The 21,273-nt window shown below is 34.8% G+C and overlaps 1 protein-coding gene across 14 annotated transcripts; it reads right to left on the bottom strand.

Moving 5' to 3' along the window:
• Nucleotides 1-789: 789 nt before the first annotated feature.
• TERB1 (telomere repeat binding bouquet formation protein 1) lies at nucleotides 790-21,268 on the bottom strand. 14 transcript variants are annotated; one of them, XR_003252235.1, is made up of 18 exons: nucleotides 18,603-21,268; nucleotides 17,535-17,645; nucleotides 17,191-17,319; nucleotides 16,571-16,702; nucleotides 16,041-16,101; nucleotides 15,848-15,963; nucleotides 15,574-15,696; nucleotides 14,882-15,034; nucleotides 13,620-13,751; nucleotides 12,060-12,185; nucleotides 10,851-11,014; nucleotides 9,730-10,082; nucleotides 8,032-8,093; nucleotides 6,866-6,958; nucleotides 5,298-5,468; nucleotides 3,718-3,831; nucleotides 2,971-3,043; nucleotides 790-1,800 (listed from the first exon to the last, which is right to left on the bottom strand). XR_003252235.1 is itself a non-coding variant. In XM_026058246.1 (17 exons), coding segments are annotated over exons 1-17 (2,076 nt in total). In that variant the 5' UTR covers nucleotides 18,637-21,268; the 3' UTR covers nucleotides 790-1,798. The 14 variants fall into 14 exon arrangements, 11 of the variants coding, with proteins under 11 accessions (XP_025914031.1, XP_025914010.1, XP_025914018.1 ...); XM_026058246.1 differs by lacking the exon at nucleotides 2,971-3,043; XM_026058225.1 differs by lacking the exon at nucleotides 790-1,800 and having other exon boundaries at nucleotides 2,511-3,069.
• Nucleotides 21,269-21,273: the final 5 nt, after the last annotated feature.

Below are 21,273 nucleotides of genomic sequence, written 5' to 3'. Positions count from 1 at the left end.
GGCGGGGCCGGGCTCCGTCCCTGCGCGCCAGGAAGCCCCGCTGCCGCCGCGCCTCACCGCTACTCCTCGCTCTGCCCCCGCGCCGGCAGCTGCTCCTGGCCCCTGGTCCACGGGAAGGCGCGTAACATTTAAGATTACAGGCGTTAGATTACAGGCTCTAGAGGTCCTTTCCAACGTAAATGATTCCATGAGTCTGTGATGGGGTAAATTGTTGTTACTGTGATACTCTATCTTCATACGCGTCTAGGATTTAGGTGTGTTACATATCCTCTCCCATTGAAATATATTTAGGCCAAAATAATATGGATTACCTAAATGCATACACATTGATAGAGTAAAACACAAGTTCATCTAGATTAGCTTTTGGGTCCACGGAAAGATACTGTGTAAAGTACACAACTGAGCAAGTTCTCCCTGTTCTGTGCATCAGTCCCTTGTTACTCCCTTTGGCTCACATACTGCAAATATATATGCTAATATTTAACTATACCACTTTGAATAGCTCCATTGATAAATGTTTATAGGACTGGACCTTTGCAAAAGGTATCTAAATACAGCTTTCATAGATTTATGAAGATGCTTGAATATTAGTAATAAACAAAAAACCACAATAGCGGAAAACATTAAAAGACCTATCATCAGCATCATCCCTGCTACAAGTCTTTCAGTTTTCAATTTCAAACAGTAAATATGTCAGTATCTGCATTCTTTTTAGTTCAACATTGAACTATTTTACATAGGTTCATTGGTATCATCCCAGTCATTAATATCATTCAAAAAATACAGTACTTGGACCACATCTAAATCTTTTATTCAGAAGTTCTGGCATTTCCACAAGCTATTTCAATTTACTGATTATACCAATCTAAGATTTACTTACTTATATTCAGTAGTGTACAAACATACATTTGGTGTTTTTTGTCATAGATTTACCCAGTCTTACATAGGATTATTTGTAAGCAGGAATTAAAAAAAAAAAAACAAAACACTTGTTCTATCACAGTCTTCTTTCTGAAAACACCCAATCTTCTGTCTAGAAATCTCTAGCACATGGAATTTCTTGTGCATTTTCTGCAACTTGTATGTTCAAATTCAATAGTTATTAGCATTTGTATCTTTAAAAAAATATTTTGATATTACTGGAGGCTTTTGTGACCTTTGCAATCTCTTAAATATTTCTACTTAGAAGCAAATTCTCCTAATTGTTGACCTGACTGCATAACTTAGAACAATAAACATCTCATCTATACTTCTGTCAATATATCCTATTTTCCTATATACACAGTACAAATACATGACAAAATATTTTAGCTACTGTAAACATTCCACTGATTAGGAGAAAAAATATGCACACAGAACAACATTAACACTTATCAGTATCTGACACAAAATGTTAATTTTAGCAACATAACCTTTTCTTACAAATGGGACAAAACAGACTGTAAAAAGATTCAAACAAAAAGCCATGTTGAGTATCACATAAATCAAGTGACGGAGGTTAGAGTAAAATTAAAAAAAAAACCTTACTGGCAAAGATTTTATTTTAGATATATTAGCATTATTAAAAAACAAACTTACCAAATTACATTAAATTTAAATTAAGTTTAAATTTGCAAAGCATAACAATTTCTGTAAGAGTGAATGTTAGCATTGAAAATCATGAGTCCAAACCAGTCTAAAACAACTCTCTAACAGATCGTGTTATTACAATACCTCACTTAATTTTGCTGTTTTTCAACATTGTGTCAAAATACAAAATACTCTTGAAAGACGTTATTGATCTTTGTTTTTTCCCTGCCTCTGTAAAGGGAGATAAAAAGAGAGAAAAAACATCAAGAAAAATGTTGACATAAAACACTGTGCAATTCTAGAAAAGGTTTAAGTAGAAAAATGCTTGCTAGTAAACACTTGCACGCATTTCCAAAGAACAGCAGAAACACCATCTATTCCATCTATAGACAGCATCTCTGTGCAAGGAGTATGCATATTAAATACAGTAAAAATTGCCAAGGAGATTTTCATAAGTCATCATCAGAAAAGATATTTGAACTCAATATTTACTTACACTTCCTAGTAAATATATGGATTAATTTAGAATGCTTAAGCAAAATTCTTATTCTCTTTGTACCCTGTCAGGTAAGGTCAGCGTGGCACAAAAGCTCTCTAAAAGTGCCCAGTGTGGTTCTAAGCACAAGCCATGATACTGTTATAACAAAGATCATTCTAATGCTCGGTACAGCACAGCACTGGAATGACACAAAGTGCAATCCCATGGGTTGCAAATTCTGTAATGTTCTGGGAGGTATCCTGTCCTTTTTTGCAAGTTGAATCGGGTTCAAAACTGAAAACTGACCTCACAGCATATATGATTGTAGAAAATCAAATTTCAGTAACTTGTAACTGTAACTTGTGGTATTTTTTGGAAGGAACAACATTTGTCCATCCTTTCTGAAGTGGATAGGACAACAAAATCAAATTCCTGTGATGGCTTTTTTTTTTTTTCCCCCCAACTCAGTGATGACCTTTTTTTAAACAAAAGATGGGTAGTTTCTTCAGTTGTGAAAACTTTCGGGGTTCTTCTTTTTCTCTCATTTAAAGTTCTTGCATTCATGTCCAGGGAACATTCTTCCTTGTTCTGTATTTATTTTAGTGTAATTAAAAATTATATAAATTTACATAGCATTTTACTTTGATAATGCATTATTACTGACAATACAATCTTAAGTAGTTCTAAAGAATGATTATTTTGTCAAGGTAGTGATGGTTCTTATTGATGTTAGGTTTAGCCATTTCCTCACTGTCACCCATTTACTGAAATACAGTATTTTTCCCTGACCTTTAACTTCATTTCTGTTGTTCTTACTTAGCTTATACCCTTCAGGATCGGTTTTCCAGTCAAGACAGCTCTTCCACTAGATTTCTGTTCTTTTTATACTATGCAGATTTTCATTAGCACAGGAGAAAGCATACCTCTATTGTCTCCATATCCAGTATTCAGAAAGGACCATCATGCTTAACTCTTTTCAGGGATAAATCAGTATGACTGGAGTAAAGTCAATAGAGAGGGAACTGTTTTTAGTAAGGCTCAGTTTGGTACTGGCCTCCTGTTAAAGATGACTTTAAAAGAAATTATGCAATTCACAATGACTTTACTTAGACATTTATAAATATGTGAGTGTACAATTAGGCTACGCATAACTTACCTCATCTTTGTCAAGTGAATATATACAGGTTTTTTTTAAGCATTGATATTCTTGGTTGTGCATTTGACTGTCTTTTCAAGTTAGCATCTTGGTTTTTTTGGAGAGCTATGAAATTGTGAATAAGCCCATCTCTTATTTTAAACTAACTGAAATCTGCTATAAAACTGAATGTCATGTTTCTTCTAATAACCTTGAAAATGTAAATATTGCATTATTAATAGTTACTAATATTCAAATAAACAAAGAAGTATCTTCTCATCACTGTGACATTAACATGCCAAGCTTATTTAGGCCTTAGAAGCAGTTAACAAACAACAGGAATGAACTCAAAATAAACATCAATAATACTATGATTGAAAAAAAAAAAAAAAACTATTAGAATTCTCAGCCATTTGTCTCCAGTAGCAAGCACAGATGCTTGTATCAATGCCCTGACCTAAAGGCAAACTTAAAGATCAAGTTATGCAAATTAATTTTCTGGCAATACAGATTATTTTTTTCTGGTAATACTCACATCTTTCATATGTAGGTATCAAGTTATACTTTTCAGTCAACCAAATATTGTTACTATGCTCATCGCTGTTTGAAGCATCAGTTTTGTTTTTTCTAATTGGAGTCAAAAGTATACCTTTTAAAAAATAATAAAAGTTATGTCTTTTTCTTGAAAGAGCACAAAACATGGATAATATTTTAGGAATTAAAATTTAAGGCAATACCATATTCTGAGCTGTACTACTATCTGGTCTTGGAAGAAAGACTGGAAAAATCCAGTTTACTTCAAAAAAATTTTTACTTGCTAAAGGAACTAGGGTTTTTGAGATGAAATAAACAGTTATTTTCAAAAGATTTCAATGGCTATCATAGCGAAATGAATTAATTTGTGAATCTGAAGAAAAAATCAATATTATCACAAATTTATTAAATAAAATAATGAAGTAACTTATATACACTTTTTCATCTCTACCTTATCAGTAGAATTTTATTCAACTCCTCATGCCAGTCAGGCAAGCAGATCTCCTTTATTTAGTTTTCTGGTATGTTGTTTTCACTTACTTGCTCTAGCATTGTTGTGTTTAAGTTTTACCCTTTTAGCTGTTTAGCACACAGAGATCCAATTCCTTAGCAGAGTTCCAGGCAGGTACAAAAACAAGCGTAACAGGGTAACACTGCTATAAAGGTATAATAGAATGACGTTGAATCCAGCAACATGCAACTACACTATGATCAGATCCTGACTACGCATCACTGTTTTAAAAATTAAGGTCACAAAACCCCCAAATAGTGGAGGGCATATAAGTAACCATGACAGGATTCAAATCAGTATCTACAAAGCAAGTGCCAAATACACACATTAGCTAACAATGAAGTTAACAATTTGATGATTATAGAATATGCATTTTCTGACCTATTCACAATAAGAATTTTGACAGTATCCACAGCAAGAACATAATTCTCTATCCAAAGGCTCTTGTGGAAGTCCTGCAATAGAAGCACTCAGAGAATAAGGGGGCTTTTTACATTAATTTCAGAACTGGGCCCTTACTTTGGAAATTTTCCTTTCTCCTCTTAAAAGTTGATGTCTCTCTATGCAGTCTTCCTTTATTCACTGGCATTAACAGTATTTCTGGAAAGTGTAAAATGTATGCTAGTGCAAATGCTGGCAATAATTGTTTAATTATAAAAATACCTTCTTTTAAAACACAATATAGGCTGTACTTTCCTTTAATTACTTCACTGATTAAGAATTAGGCCTCTCATGTGTGAGGATGTAACATTAGAATGTAAGGAGCTTACGTCATCATGCATCCATTCACGTTTATTTCAACTTAATACATTTCTTTCTGTTAATACTTGACTAACTCTGGCAAAGAGGACCTACAGCCTCATCGAAACCTATAATGGGGATGCATCCTTACTGCCAAGAAATACATGATGGCTACTTCTCAAAAGTGGCTAGTTCTAATCTCATTTAGTACAAATCACAAATAAATTAAATCAGCATTTACAAGACTGTTAAAAGATCAAAATCAAGTCTAAAATAATATTTAAAACAACAGTTATAGTTACTAAGAAAAAAAAAGTGTTCATAATTACTCTCATAAGCTGCATAACTACTGTTGTTACAAACAGCCAGTTTCCTAAGTTCCTTTTTATATCTTTTTTCAGCTTCCAGAATGACTTTGTGACGATCACACGGGTATGGACAAGTTTGCAACATCTTGCTAAAGGTTTTGCTATTGAAGGACAGGCCTTTTGCTGTACATCCTGGAAAAAAAATAGCATATTGTAGAAACAGCAAGCATGAGCAGCCATCATCAAATCCAGCATTTTTGTTATTTTGCTCATTATGATCTACAATTTGACTTCCATTTTTTTCATATACACATCTCAAAAAAGCTTAGGCCTTTCTAAATCTTCTTGAAAACACTCATTTTTCATTTTGCACTTGCTCTCCAAGAAAATATGTGTTTTCAACATGACCTATGGGAGCAAGTTATACTGCACTTCCACTCCAGAAGTGCTGAATTAGGCACAGATCCTCTACAAAAGTAAAAGAATATTGACAGAATATTGATATACAAACTGAAACACAGACAATTCCATCTGAACATGAGGAAATACTTTTTCACTGTGAGGGTGACAGAGCACTGGAACAGGTTGCCCGGAGAGGTTATGGAGTCTCCTTCTCTGGAGATATTCAAAACCTGCCTGGACGCAATCCTGTGCAATGTGCTCTAGGTGACCCTGCGTGAGCAGGGGGGTTGGACTAGATGATCTCCAGAGGTCCCTTCCAACCTCAGCGATTCTGTGATTCTGTGACAGGACAAGAACAGGCCCTTCATATAAGGGCCAAATATAGAAGCTGCCTTTTCTATACTTTGAAACATTCTCTACATCATAACAATTATCTGCATTAACCTGAATGAACAGTAACTCGAACTCCAGTATGAGTTTCTTCACAGCAAAGCCCTCCTGCTTGTTTCTGAGGACATACCCTGTGGTAATTTACAGTCAGTTACACAGTCAGCTGAAGAACCTTCTCCACTGTAGGGAACTACAGGAAGGGCACTGGTACATCTCTGCAGTATTCTAGCCTGAGATAAAGCAGCGCTAGAGCTCAGGTTGAATCCACCTGGACAACTTCAGTTCATATAATTTAGCTTAAATCATGTTCAAAAGTGGATTGTGGGCTTTTATGTAAGGTCACAGGGCTGATTACAAAAATCCCATTATAAATGTTGAGTAGCATTCACATAAGCTACTGCAGGACTGAGTTCGTGAAGTGGAAGATGGGGTAACTGAAGGCTGCAGTCATGGATTACTACAGAACAGACTGCCTGTACTTAACAGCAATAAGGCAGGAAAATTGGAAGGGCTGCAGAATAGTTAGGAAGCGTAAAACATTCAGAAACTTTGCAGGGTTAGATTTTTTTGCTCCCTTTCTCTGATAAGAGAAAGCAGAAAAACAAGCATTGTTAAGTAATTTTGCAGTACTTTTTGTTCTTTTAAGTTGTTAAGAAAGGGAAACAGTTAAGAATTGCAAATGAGCTAATCCAATAGGTGTGTTAGAATTTCTGTAATGTCAGTTCATTTGAATTGCTGACTCTACAAGACATCTTTTATGGAATCAAGAAAAAAAAAAGACCTAAGATAATATTTACCTAAACACCTTAAATCTGCTGTTTTAAGAGATGCAGATGTAGTCAAAATACTTTTTTCTTTCTTAGTTATCGCTGCATAGGATGAATGTTGATCTAAATTAGGAAGAAGAAAAAAACATTAAGAAAGAAAATGCAGTCTATCTCTCGCTGCTGTAATTCTACATCAATATACTTATGTTCAGTTGTATTTTCTATTTGTAGATTATTAGAAAAGCTTAATTTACATAACAGCAAAAAAAAATCTAAAAGAAATTCCTGAAGTTAAATGGATCAATTTTTTTTTAATCTAGAATAATTCCATTTAATTCAATACTTACTTTTGCTTTGCTCTCCCAAAGCAGCATATTGTTTCAATTTGAACAGACCAGGATAACTCTGTATACTTACATTAACTAAGTTCTATAAGTTTAAATTGTATTTAGAATCTGAAGTTGAAAAGTGTGATGTATTGGAATAATCCTTACTCTCCATTTAAAAAGTCATCACCTGGAGATCAGCTTGGTCACTTCTAAAGCTACCATTCTGGCAAAAACTATTCTAAAGAATAATCATCAATTTTATAAATTAACAGCCAACTAAATTATGAGTAAAGATTTGGTTTGATTCCAGATGCCAATTCTGAAAAAAAAATATACCAGAGTAAAAACATAATGCAAGTCTGATAAACCCTTATCCCACAACACATCTACCTGTGTTTAACCTGCAGGAGTAGCTCCAGGCAAAAACTGCTCCCTCAATTAGGCTCTATCCCTCAATCTTAAGAGTGCAGAACAAAACCAGTACCCTGATACATTTTCTATTAATGGCTTCCATTGTTAAATACAAATTGCATTCAGACTTAATTTAAAACACTTATCTGTGATGCATTCATTTGAATAGTTAAAATCAATTTAAAAAGAAAGCTAAAATATGTATTAGAAGAAATCTAGAACAAATATTCTCTTGGTAAAATTACATGCAATATAAGATTTTCAAAGTATGCAAACAGCTATAGAATTTTATGCATAGTATTCTGTCATCAGATTATATATTACATCTGACAAAAAGCAATGGTAAAAGCAAGCATAAATGACTAATTTTAAAAAAGAACATTTGTTAAGAGCAAAATTATCTAACACCTCCCCCCCCCCCCCAAACTAACAGGGAATATGTTCAACTATTTATACCTGATGTGCATGCCTGTTTCAGATTTTTAACAATCTTTGCTGGTTGTTTAAACAAGTGTTCACTAGGAAGACCAAGAACATGTGAACAAATTTAAAATCAGACTTCACAACATACAGTTAACTGTAAGTTAATACATACTCTACAAAGACAAAACAAAAAGCATAATAAATACATAAAAATAAAACTTGATTCTAGTTATTCCAAGTTACTAGGCTAGACATATTCAGCATGTCATTATTATATTAGAAATCTGTTTATCAGAGATGTGTGATTATCATTCCTTGCAGTGCTATTCAGAATGTCTGTTCCAGCATCTGGAATGCAGTGCTTTCACAGGATGTAGGTTTACGGAGTCATCTGTAATTCTGGTTCACATAAGGATTACTTGGTGCATGCAGCTTTTGTGAACTCTTTGCAATGCTATAGTTTTCACCAGATGTAGCAGTTGGTCTAAAAGGTACTTCATTTTCTTCTCTTCTTTTCTTACACTGATTAACTTTTATACAACCAATACGATCCTACAATGTGCGATGTTTCATCATGCATGTTTCTGTGTCATGAGCTACCTCTGAACGCTGCAGGAGCAAGAGGCCTAATCCATGGTCATGCTTGGGTAATTCCCATTTTCACACAAATCCATATACTAGGAGAGTGGCTTCCCCCGCTCCCAAAAAATTTCTTAGAAGATTCATGCTTTAAAGGTCAAAACAACAAATAAAGAAGCTGTGTAAAATTACATCAGTCAGTAGCAAAGTAGAGCTTACCTGACCATGGAACACGCCCTGTGCTTCCCGTAATTTCTGTGGTAGTTGCAAACTCACAGTATAATGCATGTTAGGAAAGTGCACAGGAGCATAGTCCAGCCAGCCACAGAAAAAAAGCACAGTAAAAATGTGGAACCCCAAAAGAGAGAAATACTATAGCTTTCATACTCTCTCATTGTCTAACGAGAGGGTGGAGGATGGGGAGGAATATTCAAAATATAAATTCAAGATAACTGAATTTGTATTTATCCTTGCGAGTTGCCTATTATTAACTTTCTTTTTTAACGGATAGGAAAGATAACTGAGAAGTGAAAGAAAAAAAGAAAAGAGGAAAATACATGTTTGTGTGAGACTGATACACAAAGCAAGAGAATAGTAAATGTCAATAGAAGGCTGTATCTTTTTCATCCCATGCAGGGAAGTAATTCAATATGAGGGGAGAGAAGCAAGGAAAGATGCTTTTATTCCCACTTTGTGAGCAAAACAATTTCAATTTTGTGTAGAGCAGTTCTGGAACTGCTGTTTTTCCAGTAGGTGCATATCCCAGAAGATTCCGTGGTTTCATCCAAATAAATGGGTCAAAGTCTGATCTGCTGAATCAGTGGGAATTCAGTGGCAGATACTATGGATGCTTTTTCATCACTATGCTCAAAGCAATAGGACATGGCCAGTAATAGGCTCTCTGTATAATCCATCAGATGCCTATCCATTAGGAGAAAAAGATGAGAAACTTATTACTGCAGCGAGTGCCTATAATCTTTGATCTGTGATGTCAAAAACATTTCTGCAGTATTCTCTGGTGGGCAACCAAAAAGCTATCTCTTTTCACTTGCACAAAAAGACATAGTAACCATTATGTAAAAAGGCTGACATTCACTTTGGAAATTACTAATGAAAAAAGCTTAGTATTTTGCTCAGATGTAAAATACATACCTTACTTGAACAGACTGTTTTTTTTCACAAGCATTTTTTTCATTTATACTGTGACTTTGAAGTACACTGTCTGTTTGCAGTTCAACTGAACAGGGAATATTATTCCATTCGCTATGTCCAGTAGAAGCATTTATTGGATTCACAGTCTTCAGTATTTCATTCTGCAGTGGTAGAGAATTTGCAGATGGAGCAAGAATCCAGTCATTTGACTTACAGGTTAACTGTGGACAATGTACTTTATGTGTTCTTTCTATATGATTTTTTGGGTCACTAGTATTCACTTCATGGTATTTTGATGCGTCAGTACTGGCTTCTGAAGATCTGTCAACAAGTATTTTTCTTTGTACTCTCTCCTGTATTGAAAAATACTAGTTAGTGACTATATGAGATCTATAAAAATACTAAGTAAATCTAGTAAGATTAATTAGGATAGGTCAATATAATTCCGAAGGTTAAGCAAATTCCTCAGAACTTCAGAAAACCCCAAATTGAGTTGAGAGCTAACAAAACAGCAAGGTTGATGAAGTTGAATATACAGGAGGTGAAGGGAGTGGTTATCAAGTGGCAGTTCCAGGCTGAAGCAATGGATTTGGTACTAGTGCAGAGCACTTCTAGAAATTAAAAGATTGAATTAGCTAAGTAAGTCAAAAACGTGCTATTCTACACCCAGAGATACCAAGTAGTTATACAACAGAAAAAGAAATAACAAAACTTTATTTTATGTTCACATTTGTCCATAAGCTACCCTATAATAGTTGTACAATCAGTCATTTCTTGCATACAAATGTTAGATTCAAAATATGTATCAGAAGTTAAAAAAAAATCCAACTCTAATTTTGCAACCTAAATGATCTCAATTTTATGGAAAGTCATTTTATAATAAAGTGCTTCATTAAAAAATGCAGATGGCTGCATTCTCCAATTGCCCTCCATACTTCTAGCTTAGTACAATACACAGTAATGACAAATTTAAAAATTAGAGGATGTAGTTTCACATACATCCAGTGTTTTCCTTACTTTTCTAGCTCACACTGAAATTATCTTAAAGGTTCACTTCCTATTTCTCCTTAAACTCTAGAGAGATCTGCTTAGTTTTATCCTACTTTGGTAAATAGGCAAACCTTATCATGTTCTTTCTCAATCAAGTTTATTCTGTGTAAAATTTCTTTTGCTTTCTTCCAGTAGTCTTGTAGAGTTCTTTCTCTGCTTTGCACATCCACTTCCAACTGTTCTGCACTGTTCATGTTTGATGAATTCTCATTTATTTTCAGGGACAATTGTTCAGCTTTATAAATTATAAAACAAAATTAATACTCCAAATTTTATTACCAAATACCTTAATAATAAATATTTATTACACTTTAGTATCCTGAAGGACAGGCCTAAGTAATTTATAAAGCAAAATATAATCTCTTAACAATAATTTTGATATAACTGTTAAATCAAGTTTACATATAATTGTTAGCACATGTCAAATATAAACTGCTGTCACAAGAGGCAAGCCCCGTATTCCAGCTCATTAATTGTTGAGCTTGTAATTATTGTAAGTTGTTTACAATAATGTTGTGCTGTAAAAAAAAAATGACTTTACCATGGACTTAATCCTCATTCAGCAGATCCTTTACCAGTATGGATCTGTTTAATTTGTTTTTTAAGCAAGCTTCCATATTGATGGCCATTGAAAAGCACAATCTCCTCAATCTTAACATCCAAATAAAAATCCCAGATAGACTTTTACTACAGAAAGGTAGATACTTTAAAAAAAAAAAAAAAAACAACACACTGATTAGCAATTGCATAATATCTTCTGGTGCTGTAGAGATTAAAGGAAAAGGTATTTTTCTGTGTTGTCTGTGGTATTGTACAGTTATCTAAAGAACCTTAAGCACGATGCTTCAAAATACACCCTACTTCAGAAATTAAGATGAAGATTTTTTTTACTACTGCACAATAATTGTAGTCATGGCGATTATGGGCTTGGCCTCTACATACAATGGTACATATGTGTAAATGGAAATCTAATTGGGTGTGAAATGACAATATTAATATTTTGCACGAGATTCATAGTTGTGAAAGCTTTTAAGAACTGGTCCTACATATATAGGTTATACAGATGCATTCTTACAACATTCTTAGAATTTTTTAACTTTTCTTTTTTCCCTAAATGCTATAATCATTTAAGTGTGGTAAATATGCAACTGTTCCACAGAAAAAAAAATATTGGTGTACACAGCATTACAAAGCTGGTACACTTTAAATTATTTGGAAAGTCAACAGAACTTAAATATGAAGACTAACCCATCTAATATTTCAAGTAACAGTAGGCTTACTCATTTGTTTGCAGTTTTGCAGCACAAAAGTAGCAGCTTTGTTTAGTTCCTCATCCTGAGACTCAGTTAACACTTGAATCATAAGTGGAAGACCATTGTTCTTAAGCAGTTCATACTGGTTTTCTTCTAAAATAGGAAGTGGTAAAGGAATATAGATAATTTTCTAACCCATATACACTTAATCATCCTACAGTAACTTTATAGACCAATACCAGTAACTTTCAGGGAAGTTCAGAAAAAACAGATTTTTCTTATGGATTCAAGTCTGCTGTAAAGGCCTAATGCTCGAGTTGCAGCAGAAGCTGTCTGGATCACACAGGATGATTTGATCACGGCTTGAAGTATACTCTCTTGTCAGAAAAGTGAAGGAGGACTGAGCCAGATTATATGACAGCGACCCAATTTCATTTAATTCTTGCCTAAAACATTCGAATTATGGATTCTGTATTTATCTGCGGTGTATGCCCTTACAGTCTATACGCTACATTTACATCAATGGTGAGATGCAGAAATTTCAAAAGCTGAAAGTTTATCTTCAGCTAAACAGCAATAAAATCAGTGCTTTAATCCTGGCCTAATCTGTTCATCCATAGACAAGACAAGACACTTCATCCTCATCAAGTATGTAATTATCTATTTTTTTTAAATCATGGTATCATTTGCAGTATGTATTCATAAAATAGACAACTTTCTGAAAATAGTTGTGTTGTCTAAACTTGATAAAACACAACCACATTTCATCTTTTATTGGCTCCTTTATTTTGTCAGTGTTGACATTTTAAGAGAAACTTTTCTTGTGTAGGATAATCATATTTATATTTGAAAGACATTTTCCATTAAGCAAAGCACTTTTTGCTTCAATCAATTCTTCATGAAAAGGAGGGTTTTTAAAGTATAAGACCTACTGAAGCCAACTACTGAACTTGTTATTGATGTTTCAAGGATGATGATCAGTCAGAGTTTTAAAACACTTTCTGATGCATTTCTGAGCATACATGAGAAAAAACAGCAGCATAAGTAACAATGGTCAGTATATCGCAACTTCACATTCTGTTTGCTTTTACTGACATGAAGTACCAACTTAAGTGCTATGCTTTCAGCAGATGTGCTTGGGCCAGCCCTCAGGAGCATGACAAAAACATTACAGGTTACTTGCTGCTTATGTTACTTGAAAAATAATGCCATTAAAGGTTTTTTTTAATTATTATTATTAACAGCAATGTAAACAGTGAACAGAAGCTGTATATACCAAAGGCTATTAAAATAGAACTCCAAAAGATTTATGTGGCATGTATGGAGTTTTCAGGACTGAAGGAGTTATACGTTGTGATACCTACAGACAGTTCTGAATTCTTTTATAATATGCTGCTTTAAGATCTTGAACATACTGTGTGTTAACAGCTCTTAAAATCTAAACATAGAACAGTCTAGAAAACTTTTTCCTCAATATATTAAATTTAATAAATTTTCCCTGAAGTTCCAAAGTTAAATGGAATGACACAACTGATGCATACTTTAACTTCAGAATTAGTAAAAAATAATAGAAAAAAGAAATCTTACCACAAACTTCAGTACAGTGTCCAATTGTTAGAATAATACTGATTTTTTCTCCTGTATCCAGAGTGTCATTAGGCAGCAGCTTCAGTAGCTCTGACACAGTGTGATACTTTGCCAAGACAACACCCATGGTAGCTATAATGTTGAAAATAATTGAAGAAAAATAAACTAGACAGCAAGTATATAGGTGCCATTGAAGTATGAAATCCTTCCCCCCGGAAAGTCTCTACAGATCTCTAACAGCACCAGGTTGCACAGTCTTCCCCCCCCCCCCCGTTAACACTCTCCTGGTGCAGTAATTCTGCCCTTGCTTCTCCCTAAATGCAACACTGCCTTCCCCCCCCCCCCCAACTGCATTGTGTAGAAATGTGGTAGAAGCTCTGATAAACAAGAGCTTTGCAGCTTTCAAGCTTTGCAGATCTGTGCAGAAGTTTCTTCACATCCTTTGCCAGCTCAAGAATATAGCAAGTGAGGGTAGAATAAGATTTGATCCATAGGATATCTGCCACAAAGAGCTAGGAATGTTTCTGATGAACAGACATTAAAGGGAGCAACCTCTTCCTGAAATTGGGACCACCACTGCTACTAATTACATACTAAAAGTTTATCCTGTCATATACCCACTTTTTTGAAACTAGGCTCTACACCAGTGCAGGTGTATTCTCTTAACTTTTCTGAGTTTCAGTTAGTGAGCACTTAAGGCAGAAGTGTCGAAGATACTGCACAAAACACATTCATCAGGCTCACAGATTTCTCAAAACCTTCTGATGGAATACATGAAGACCTCCTTAGGCTGGTATGCAGAGGTACCAGGAGCCATATTCACATACCACATTTGTTCAGCTCAACAGCCAAGTTAATTAAGCCTCCTAAAGCTTATTAAGCTTATTAGCTTAGACACAGGGCTACAAAAGTACAGTTCTGCAACTCCAGGATCCAAGCTGACTACACTGTCCAGTTTTCAGCTTTACTTGCACAAAATTAGCTCTGGTATCTTATTTTTGATTCTCAGTATGGTTTAAATTCCAGTATCTATGTTTATTTTAGTCACAATGGGAAAGCAACCTACCTCCGATGCCAGTGCACTGAATCACTCCCACTACACGAGTCTGAACCTTAAAAATACTGCAATATAAACTGCATTTGGGGTGTATATAACTTGTCTTATATCATCCATTTATATTACTTTGCCTCCAAGACTAGACTCTTAACAACTGCAGTTTAGAAATACCACATATAAAAATGGCAGGGGTCCTTTCACTCACAGTCATTAGCAATGCAGGCATCCAAAGTCTTTGTTACTACTACTGCAAGTTTTGTGCTTGAGTGGCTCATATACGAATCATGCATCAGCTTGATGAGAACCTTAGCTAATGTATCCAATCCTCTAACAGAAGCAAAATATTTCTGTACATATGCTTAATGAAAAAAGAATAAAATGTGAATTAAGTCATATACATATCTAGTTGCTTTAGCATTTTGTTACTTAGGCCCATCATAATTTTTGTATGCATGTATTAATCATTCCATTTCCATCCATCCATATCCAATTTCAGTTATGTTGCATTAATCTTGAGCAATTTAGTAATAGCTGTTATAACAGGAAATGCACAGCCCTAAACACATACATACTAATGGTAAACATTATGCCTGAGTTCTACTTAATTTCAATCATTTTCAAAAATGTATTAATGACTTATATTTGTAAAATACTTCTAAGCAAAACAGCTTCCAAACAGCTTTACATACCTCACTAAACTGTAACCAGTGAGGCTGTTTGTGAAGTTAAGTACAACCCAAGGTAAGTAAAGACAGTGGAATCTACCTCGCAGAGTAAGTCATCAGAACAGAACATAAACTTGTAGAGACAGACAGAAAGAAGAAATCATACATCCAACTGCAGAATGAAGCTTACTGTTAAAGAAGAAAAATTGTTCAAAGCCTGAGCTGTACTTACTGTTATTTGCAACTGTGAGTCCAACAAATGAACAGATAGGACGAACTATCTCAGGCTCTATGCAACTTTCTAGCCACTCTTTTGCGTATGAAAAAACTGAACAGCAAATGTTTTGATTATCTTCTGGGAAAGTAAAAACAATAAATAACCCCTAATCCAAGTGTAATATGCCATTTCACTTGAACAATAAAAACAAACTGTTGCTGCTTTTGAAAAATATTTTAAGCTTTCTTCAGATGGTAATAAATGTAAGAATTTTAATTACAGTATTTACCATTTTGAGGATTATTAACACAGGCACAAAGAGTACTGCAGACTGAAGACCACAGCTGATAGCACTGATTAATATTTTCATCTGACAGATTAATCTCAGATATGGAAAGAGTTGTTCTGTTCAGAAAAACAAAGCAAACAAGTTCTAAATAATCCATCATTTTTCTGTCTTAATTGCTACTGTGTTTGTTTACCTGAATAACTGTAGCAGAAGACCAATGCAGCCTGTTTCTCTGACATATGTTTGCCCATTTTCTAAAAATGAACATATACCAGAATCAAAAGAAATGTGCAGCTTGGAACAAAATCTTAACATGGCAAGTTTAATTTACATATTTACATTCTATTTCTAAGTGCACACATCTCCAAAAAATCCAAATACAGAAGCACATAAATACAGTGGCAAAAATGTTCTTTCTATATATTTAATACTTTCTATAATTTTTTGGAAATTACTAGTTTGCATCCTGTTTTTTGAAAACCATAGTTACATTCTTTAGAAATAAAGTACTTTCTGCTACCACTACTTTTCTGTTCAGGAACTCAAAGCAATGGATGATCTACTTACATACTTCAAGTTCAATTACATGTCACCATTAATATATTAACCTTACCAGAATGTTAAAGAAATCTGGAACACTAAGTAATGCAGACTGACAAACAGAAACATAAAATCATAATTAAAAACTTGGAGTCATAACGCAGAAAAAAAGAAAAAACTTACTATTATTTGAAACCAGTACTAAGATGACGTAAACAGACATCCTTTTCAAATTCACACCAGAATCCTTATTCATTAAAAATGAAATAAGATCTTCAAATAATGCAGGAGTACACAAAGTTTGTTGACAATAAACTGAAATCAGAAAATAAAAATATCAAGTCCAAAAGCCATTTATAATCTTTAACCATTTTCATAATAAAGTAACTATATTCTCAGTTGCAATATGTCGTGAATGGAGCTTACATGGGGCTATAGAGGGACTTGAAGCTTCCCTCTGTAGTCAGTCCTAAACCATGCTGGTCCTAGGCAAAATTTGTAAGTCTGAGTTATCATGCATATTAACAAGGAACTGAAGTAGTACATCTGTCTGTTATCATAAAGACATGCTGTCTGTACAAATCCTGGGAAGCAGAAACAGTCAAACCAATGAGGGATTTCTCCAAATCTGGGACTAGTCAGTGAAATTATATTTAAGGCACCTTTATTGCCTCTCACTCTAGCTAGTATTCTTGTAATCCAATTTTTGATGGAGAAAATCATGAAGAAAAGACAATGCATAAGCAGAAGTAATAAGATGTGATAACTAACTCAGAAATATAAATAATAGTATTTATTATTACCATTACTTTCTATTATAATTCCTAATGTAAATAAAGCTGCTTCCTTCACTATGCAATGAACACTTGACTTTGCAAGGTCATTTATAAACATCAAACCACCAATTTCTCGAAAATATTCACTTGCTTCACCTACAGCAAACAGAGGAAACAAAGAACAAAAATTAAAATTTTGCTTTTGTTTCTATGTAAAATGAAGATCTTTCAAGATTTTATACCTTCAAGTCTTATAATGTTTAGATGTAATTATTTTTTTAATGTGACAGCCAACTCCTTAACATATATTGCAAAAATAAATGATTGTATTGTTTCTAAGGGAAATATCCTTAGGATAAAATGATTCTTACTGTTTTGTTGACAGATTGAATAAATAGTTATCAAAGCCTCTTTCTGAGACATAGGGCAGTCCATCTGGTATTTAAGGCATTCAAGAAGTAAGTTCAGATCTGTCTTCACGTCTATAAGGATAAACACAGAAAATTTCACAGAAAGTGTTATGTTTTCTTTATATATTTTTTCTTTATATATTTTATTTTTTATATATTTAGTATTACACTAAGCATGTCACAAGAGTATAGCATGGCTATGTCTTTTAACAAAAAAAGACTAACCAAAAAGGGGGTTACACCTCTTTTATTCTTTTAGAAGTACATTAACCTAACAATACCCCCCTCCATTGAGAGTGATTTCCTTTGTTATTGTAACAGTCCCTTTTTAATATTTCCAGCCTTTAACTATTAGTAATTTATTAGTAAACATGATGTAAATTAAGTTGTCTGAAGGCAAGGTATTTAAGGAATAGTATAGAACTATAAAAGCATTCAGAATGAAAACACAACTGAATCTAAGTGAACTGGGAGAGAATCTACTGAAGGAAAAGGCTAAATGCCAAGGCTCCCTACATAATATTTAGTTACAGAAGATAGAATTGCTTGTCACAACAACTAGCACTTTGAATCACATTGTTAGGTTTGTAAGTTAACCCAAAACATTTTTTAAATCCTTCTGGGCATCTATACACATCCCTGGGTATGTAAACTGCTTTGAAAATCTGTTTCTCAGTCTTTTGGGTACAATAAAAAGACTTAAATATTGATTATTTACAAACCTGGCAAAAACAGATACTGTATTTTTTTTTAACACGCCTAAGGTTTTGTTTTCTTAAAGAAATTAAATTACAAGAAAAATGAACCTAAATATTAGCAAAAGAGGTGACTTTCTGCAAGTTTTATCTACTATTTGAAATTTTGTCATTAGATTTGCCTTTTATCTATCCCAATACAGAACTCAAAAATACAGCAACAAGAAAAAGAACATTTCTCCAGTAGTTCACTATCACCTGATAGGCCTATCAGTCTGCTAAAATTGTGTTGAATAGATTCAGAAAATAAATCAAGTGATTTTAGGAATCTTACCACAGTGTTTTCTCTGCACCTTTTGATTTTCCATTTTTGGTTGTATCCCTGTTCTTATTCTACAATGGTAAGAGGTGGAAAAAAAAAGACGACATTTTCTCTACTGTTTAGAACAGCAGTGTTTATGATGTCATACGCAGTATAAACTAAATCATTTTTCTTAAAATATACTCTTTCCAGTTCTCTGGCTTTATACTAATACTCACATGCACACGGAGTTTCATGTCTTCTTGTATGGCAAATATTTCCTTTGAAAATACAATATGCTATAGTAGTACACTATAACTACCGCATTATTATGTCAACAGTTTTGAAAGTTAACACTTTGCAGAAATTGAAGCAATTTCATACCACCATGGTGGGGCACAAAAAATAAAAGGACCCTGGCATGAATGTGTCTGAATGTATTATTTATCACAATGATTTGCTCTAATTTTCCTTAGAGGTGGCTGCCAACTTTGTTATCAGCCAGTGAACAGTAGGACCACTAGATAATTTTATATCAAAGATCAAGTGTGTCTGAAATCCAGTATAACATTTTCAGTCTCCTACAGCTACCCAGTGAACCACTAAATTGCAACTATTTTGTTATCAGTATGGACCAAAACCAAAAGATAATAACAAACATTAACAGAGACATCAGTTATTCTTTAAGCTAAGAATTTATTTTAGCTAAGGAAGTTATCACATTACATATGTAAAACAGAAATCCACAGCAACGATTTTAGATAAACTTAATATACCAACATCTCAGATTAGCTGAGCAGTATTCAGAGCAAAATGTAGGTTTGGAAGTAGAAAGATGGTTGAACTGTGTTTGAGGTCCATGGCCACTTGTGTCAGTCCACAGCCCTACAAGCACAATAGAATGAACTAAGAGATACTCTCAAACTGTCTACCCAAGTGCCAAGTTATGCCTAAATGCATAACTTTGTTTCCCTTAACCATACCCAAAGTCCCAAACACAAAGAAAGGTTGATGTGAAAGTTACTACAGCCGCTCAAGAATGACTTAGCTCCAGGTAGGAACTAGAAATCATTGATAAAAATAATTTAATAATGGATGTTACCCTTTCTCAACATAAAGCAGAGGCTTTGAGAAATATCAGTGTCATCTTAATAAAAAGAGCCAGTTCTGCTTTCCACTTAAAGCTCGTGACTGACCCCATTTCTCCACTGCTTCCATCAGTTCAAACGCTCCATATATTTCCATACAGTATCATCAGTAAAGCATGTGCCTTGAGAGGGAAAGGTTAAAGAGGGAAAGGGGTTCATCTCTCTTTACCGTTTCAGAATGATGATACATGCATTTCTCTCTCCCGAGTCTAACCATTGTGGAATGGCAGAAAACCTGCAAGTCCTCCTCACCTCATTTGCCCCTACCTGACACCACTCTGCTAGCCTGAAAGGAACCATATGAACCACCTACGCATTCTTTAACAAAAGTAAGACTGTACAAGTTAGCTCAATTTTAGAGCCAATTTCATTTTCAGTAAAGCTTAATTAAATAAGTATTTACACAACTAAAGAGCCTTTCATATAAGTAACCTTTCAGAAAGGAGTGTCTTAACTTTATTATTTTAACTGCATTTTTCTCTTTTGAGACATACAAAGTGTACACAAAGTATTTATAAACCAGCCCACAGTAAAATGGAAATAGCTCAACTCAGTTGTATCACACAGCTGAACTAACAAGATAAATAAGAGAATCTGCTGCAACAGATTTTTGGCAAAGGTTGCATATAAAAGAAATTAGATTCTCTCTTCCTTCTCGGTTACGGAAAGTAACCCAGCAACATCCTCTTCAAACCTCAAAAAACTCCCCCAAAACAACAAAAAACCTCTTTAAATACAGATGTATTCATCCTTTTGTTCAGCAGCATTAAAGCACATGGCTTGAACACTTGGAAACAGGCCAACGCAGAGGTTAGGGGAACTCACATGAGGCCGATGAAGGTCCTGAGTCAGGCAGAGCCTGGGCTGGGGCTGTCACCTGGCTACAGGACTCAGCCCTAGGCAGCGCAACAAGATAGAAAGGGCAAGTCTCAGGTTTATTTTTCCTTTTTAACATCCAGTGGGTCACATCCTGAACTATGGTATATTGGAACAAGTTAGGATTGTCCAGCACCCTACTGAAATTAAAATTTACACTGCAGACAAGGAGATGTCTGCTAACTTTTGAGAAACTCACTGTTCAGTGCAATGGACTTTTTAACCTTCCACAATGCTATTTTAGCCTTCATCCCATCCCTCCTCCTTCTGCTCAAATGAACCATGTATGACTTATGATTCATTATCAGAGGTCAACTTCAAAGCTGAACTCTGAACAATTACTCCAGATCATCCCAAATGGAATATATATAAAACACACACACCAGCAACACTTTAGAGATCAAACTGCAGAAGCACTCTTCTGTCAGCCTCCTGAGAGGGTGTCTGCAGATGGGAAACAGCCCATGGATTAGCTCTCTTTTGACTTGGCTGTCACACTGCAGGAGCGGGTCTAGTGAACGACTGCGGCAACAGTCTTGCAGCCCTCCCTGCCGCGCCGGGAAGGCACCGTGTTAGCGCAGCACCCACCTGCTGCCGTGAGGAGAGCCCAGCACCACCGCGGCGCAGCCGCCAGCGCGCGCAGCGGGACCGCCGCCGCCTCAGGCGCGGCGCTGAGGGGA

This window comes from Apteryx rowi, unplaced genomic scaffold (genome assembly GCF_003343035.1).
Source record: "Apteryx rowi isolate R43461 unplaced genomic scaffold, aptRow1 scaffold_1, whole genome shotgun sequence".
Classification (NCBI taxonomy): Eukaryota; Metazoa; Chordata; class Aves; order Apterygiformes; family Apterygidae; genus Apteryx; species Apteryx rowi.
This window is presented reverse-complemented; position numbering and strand designations above follow the sequence as displayed.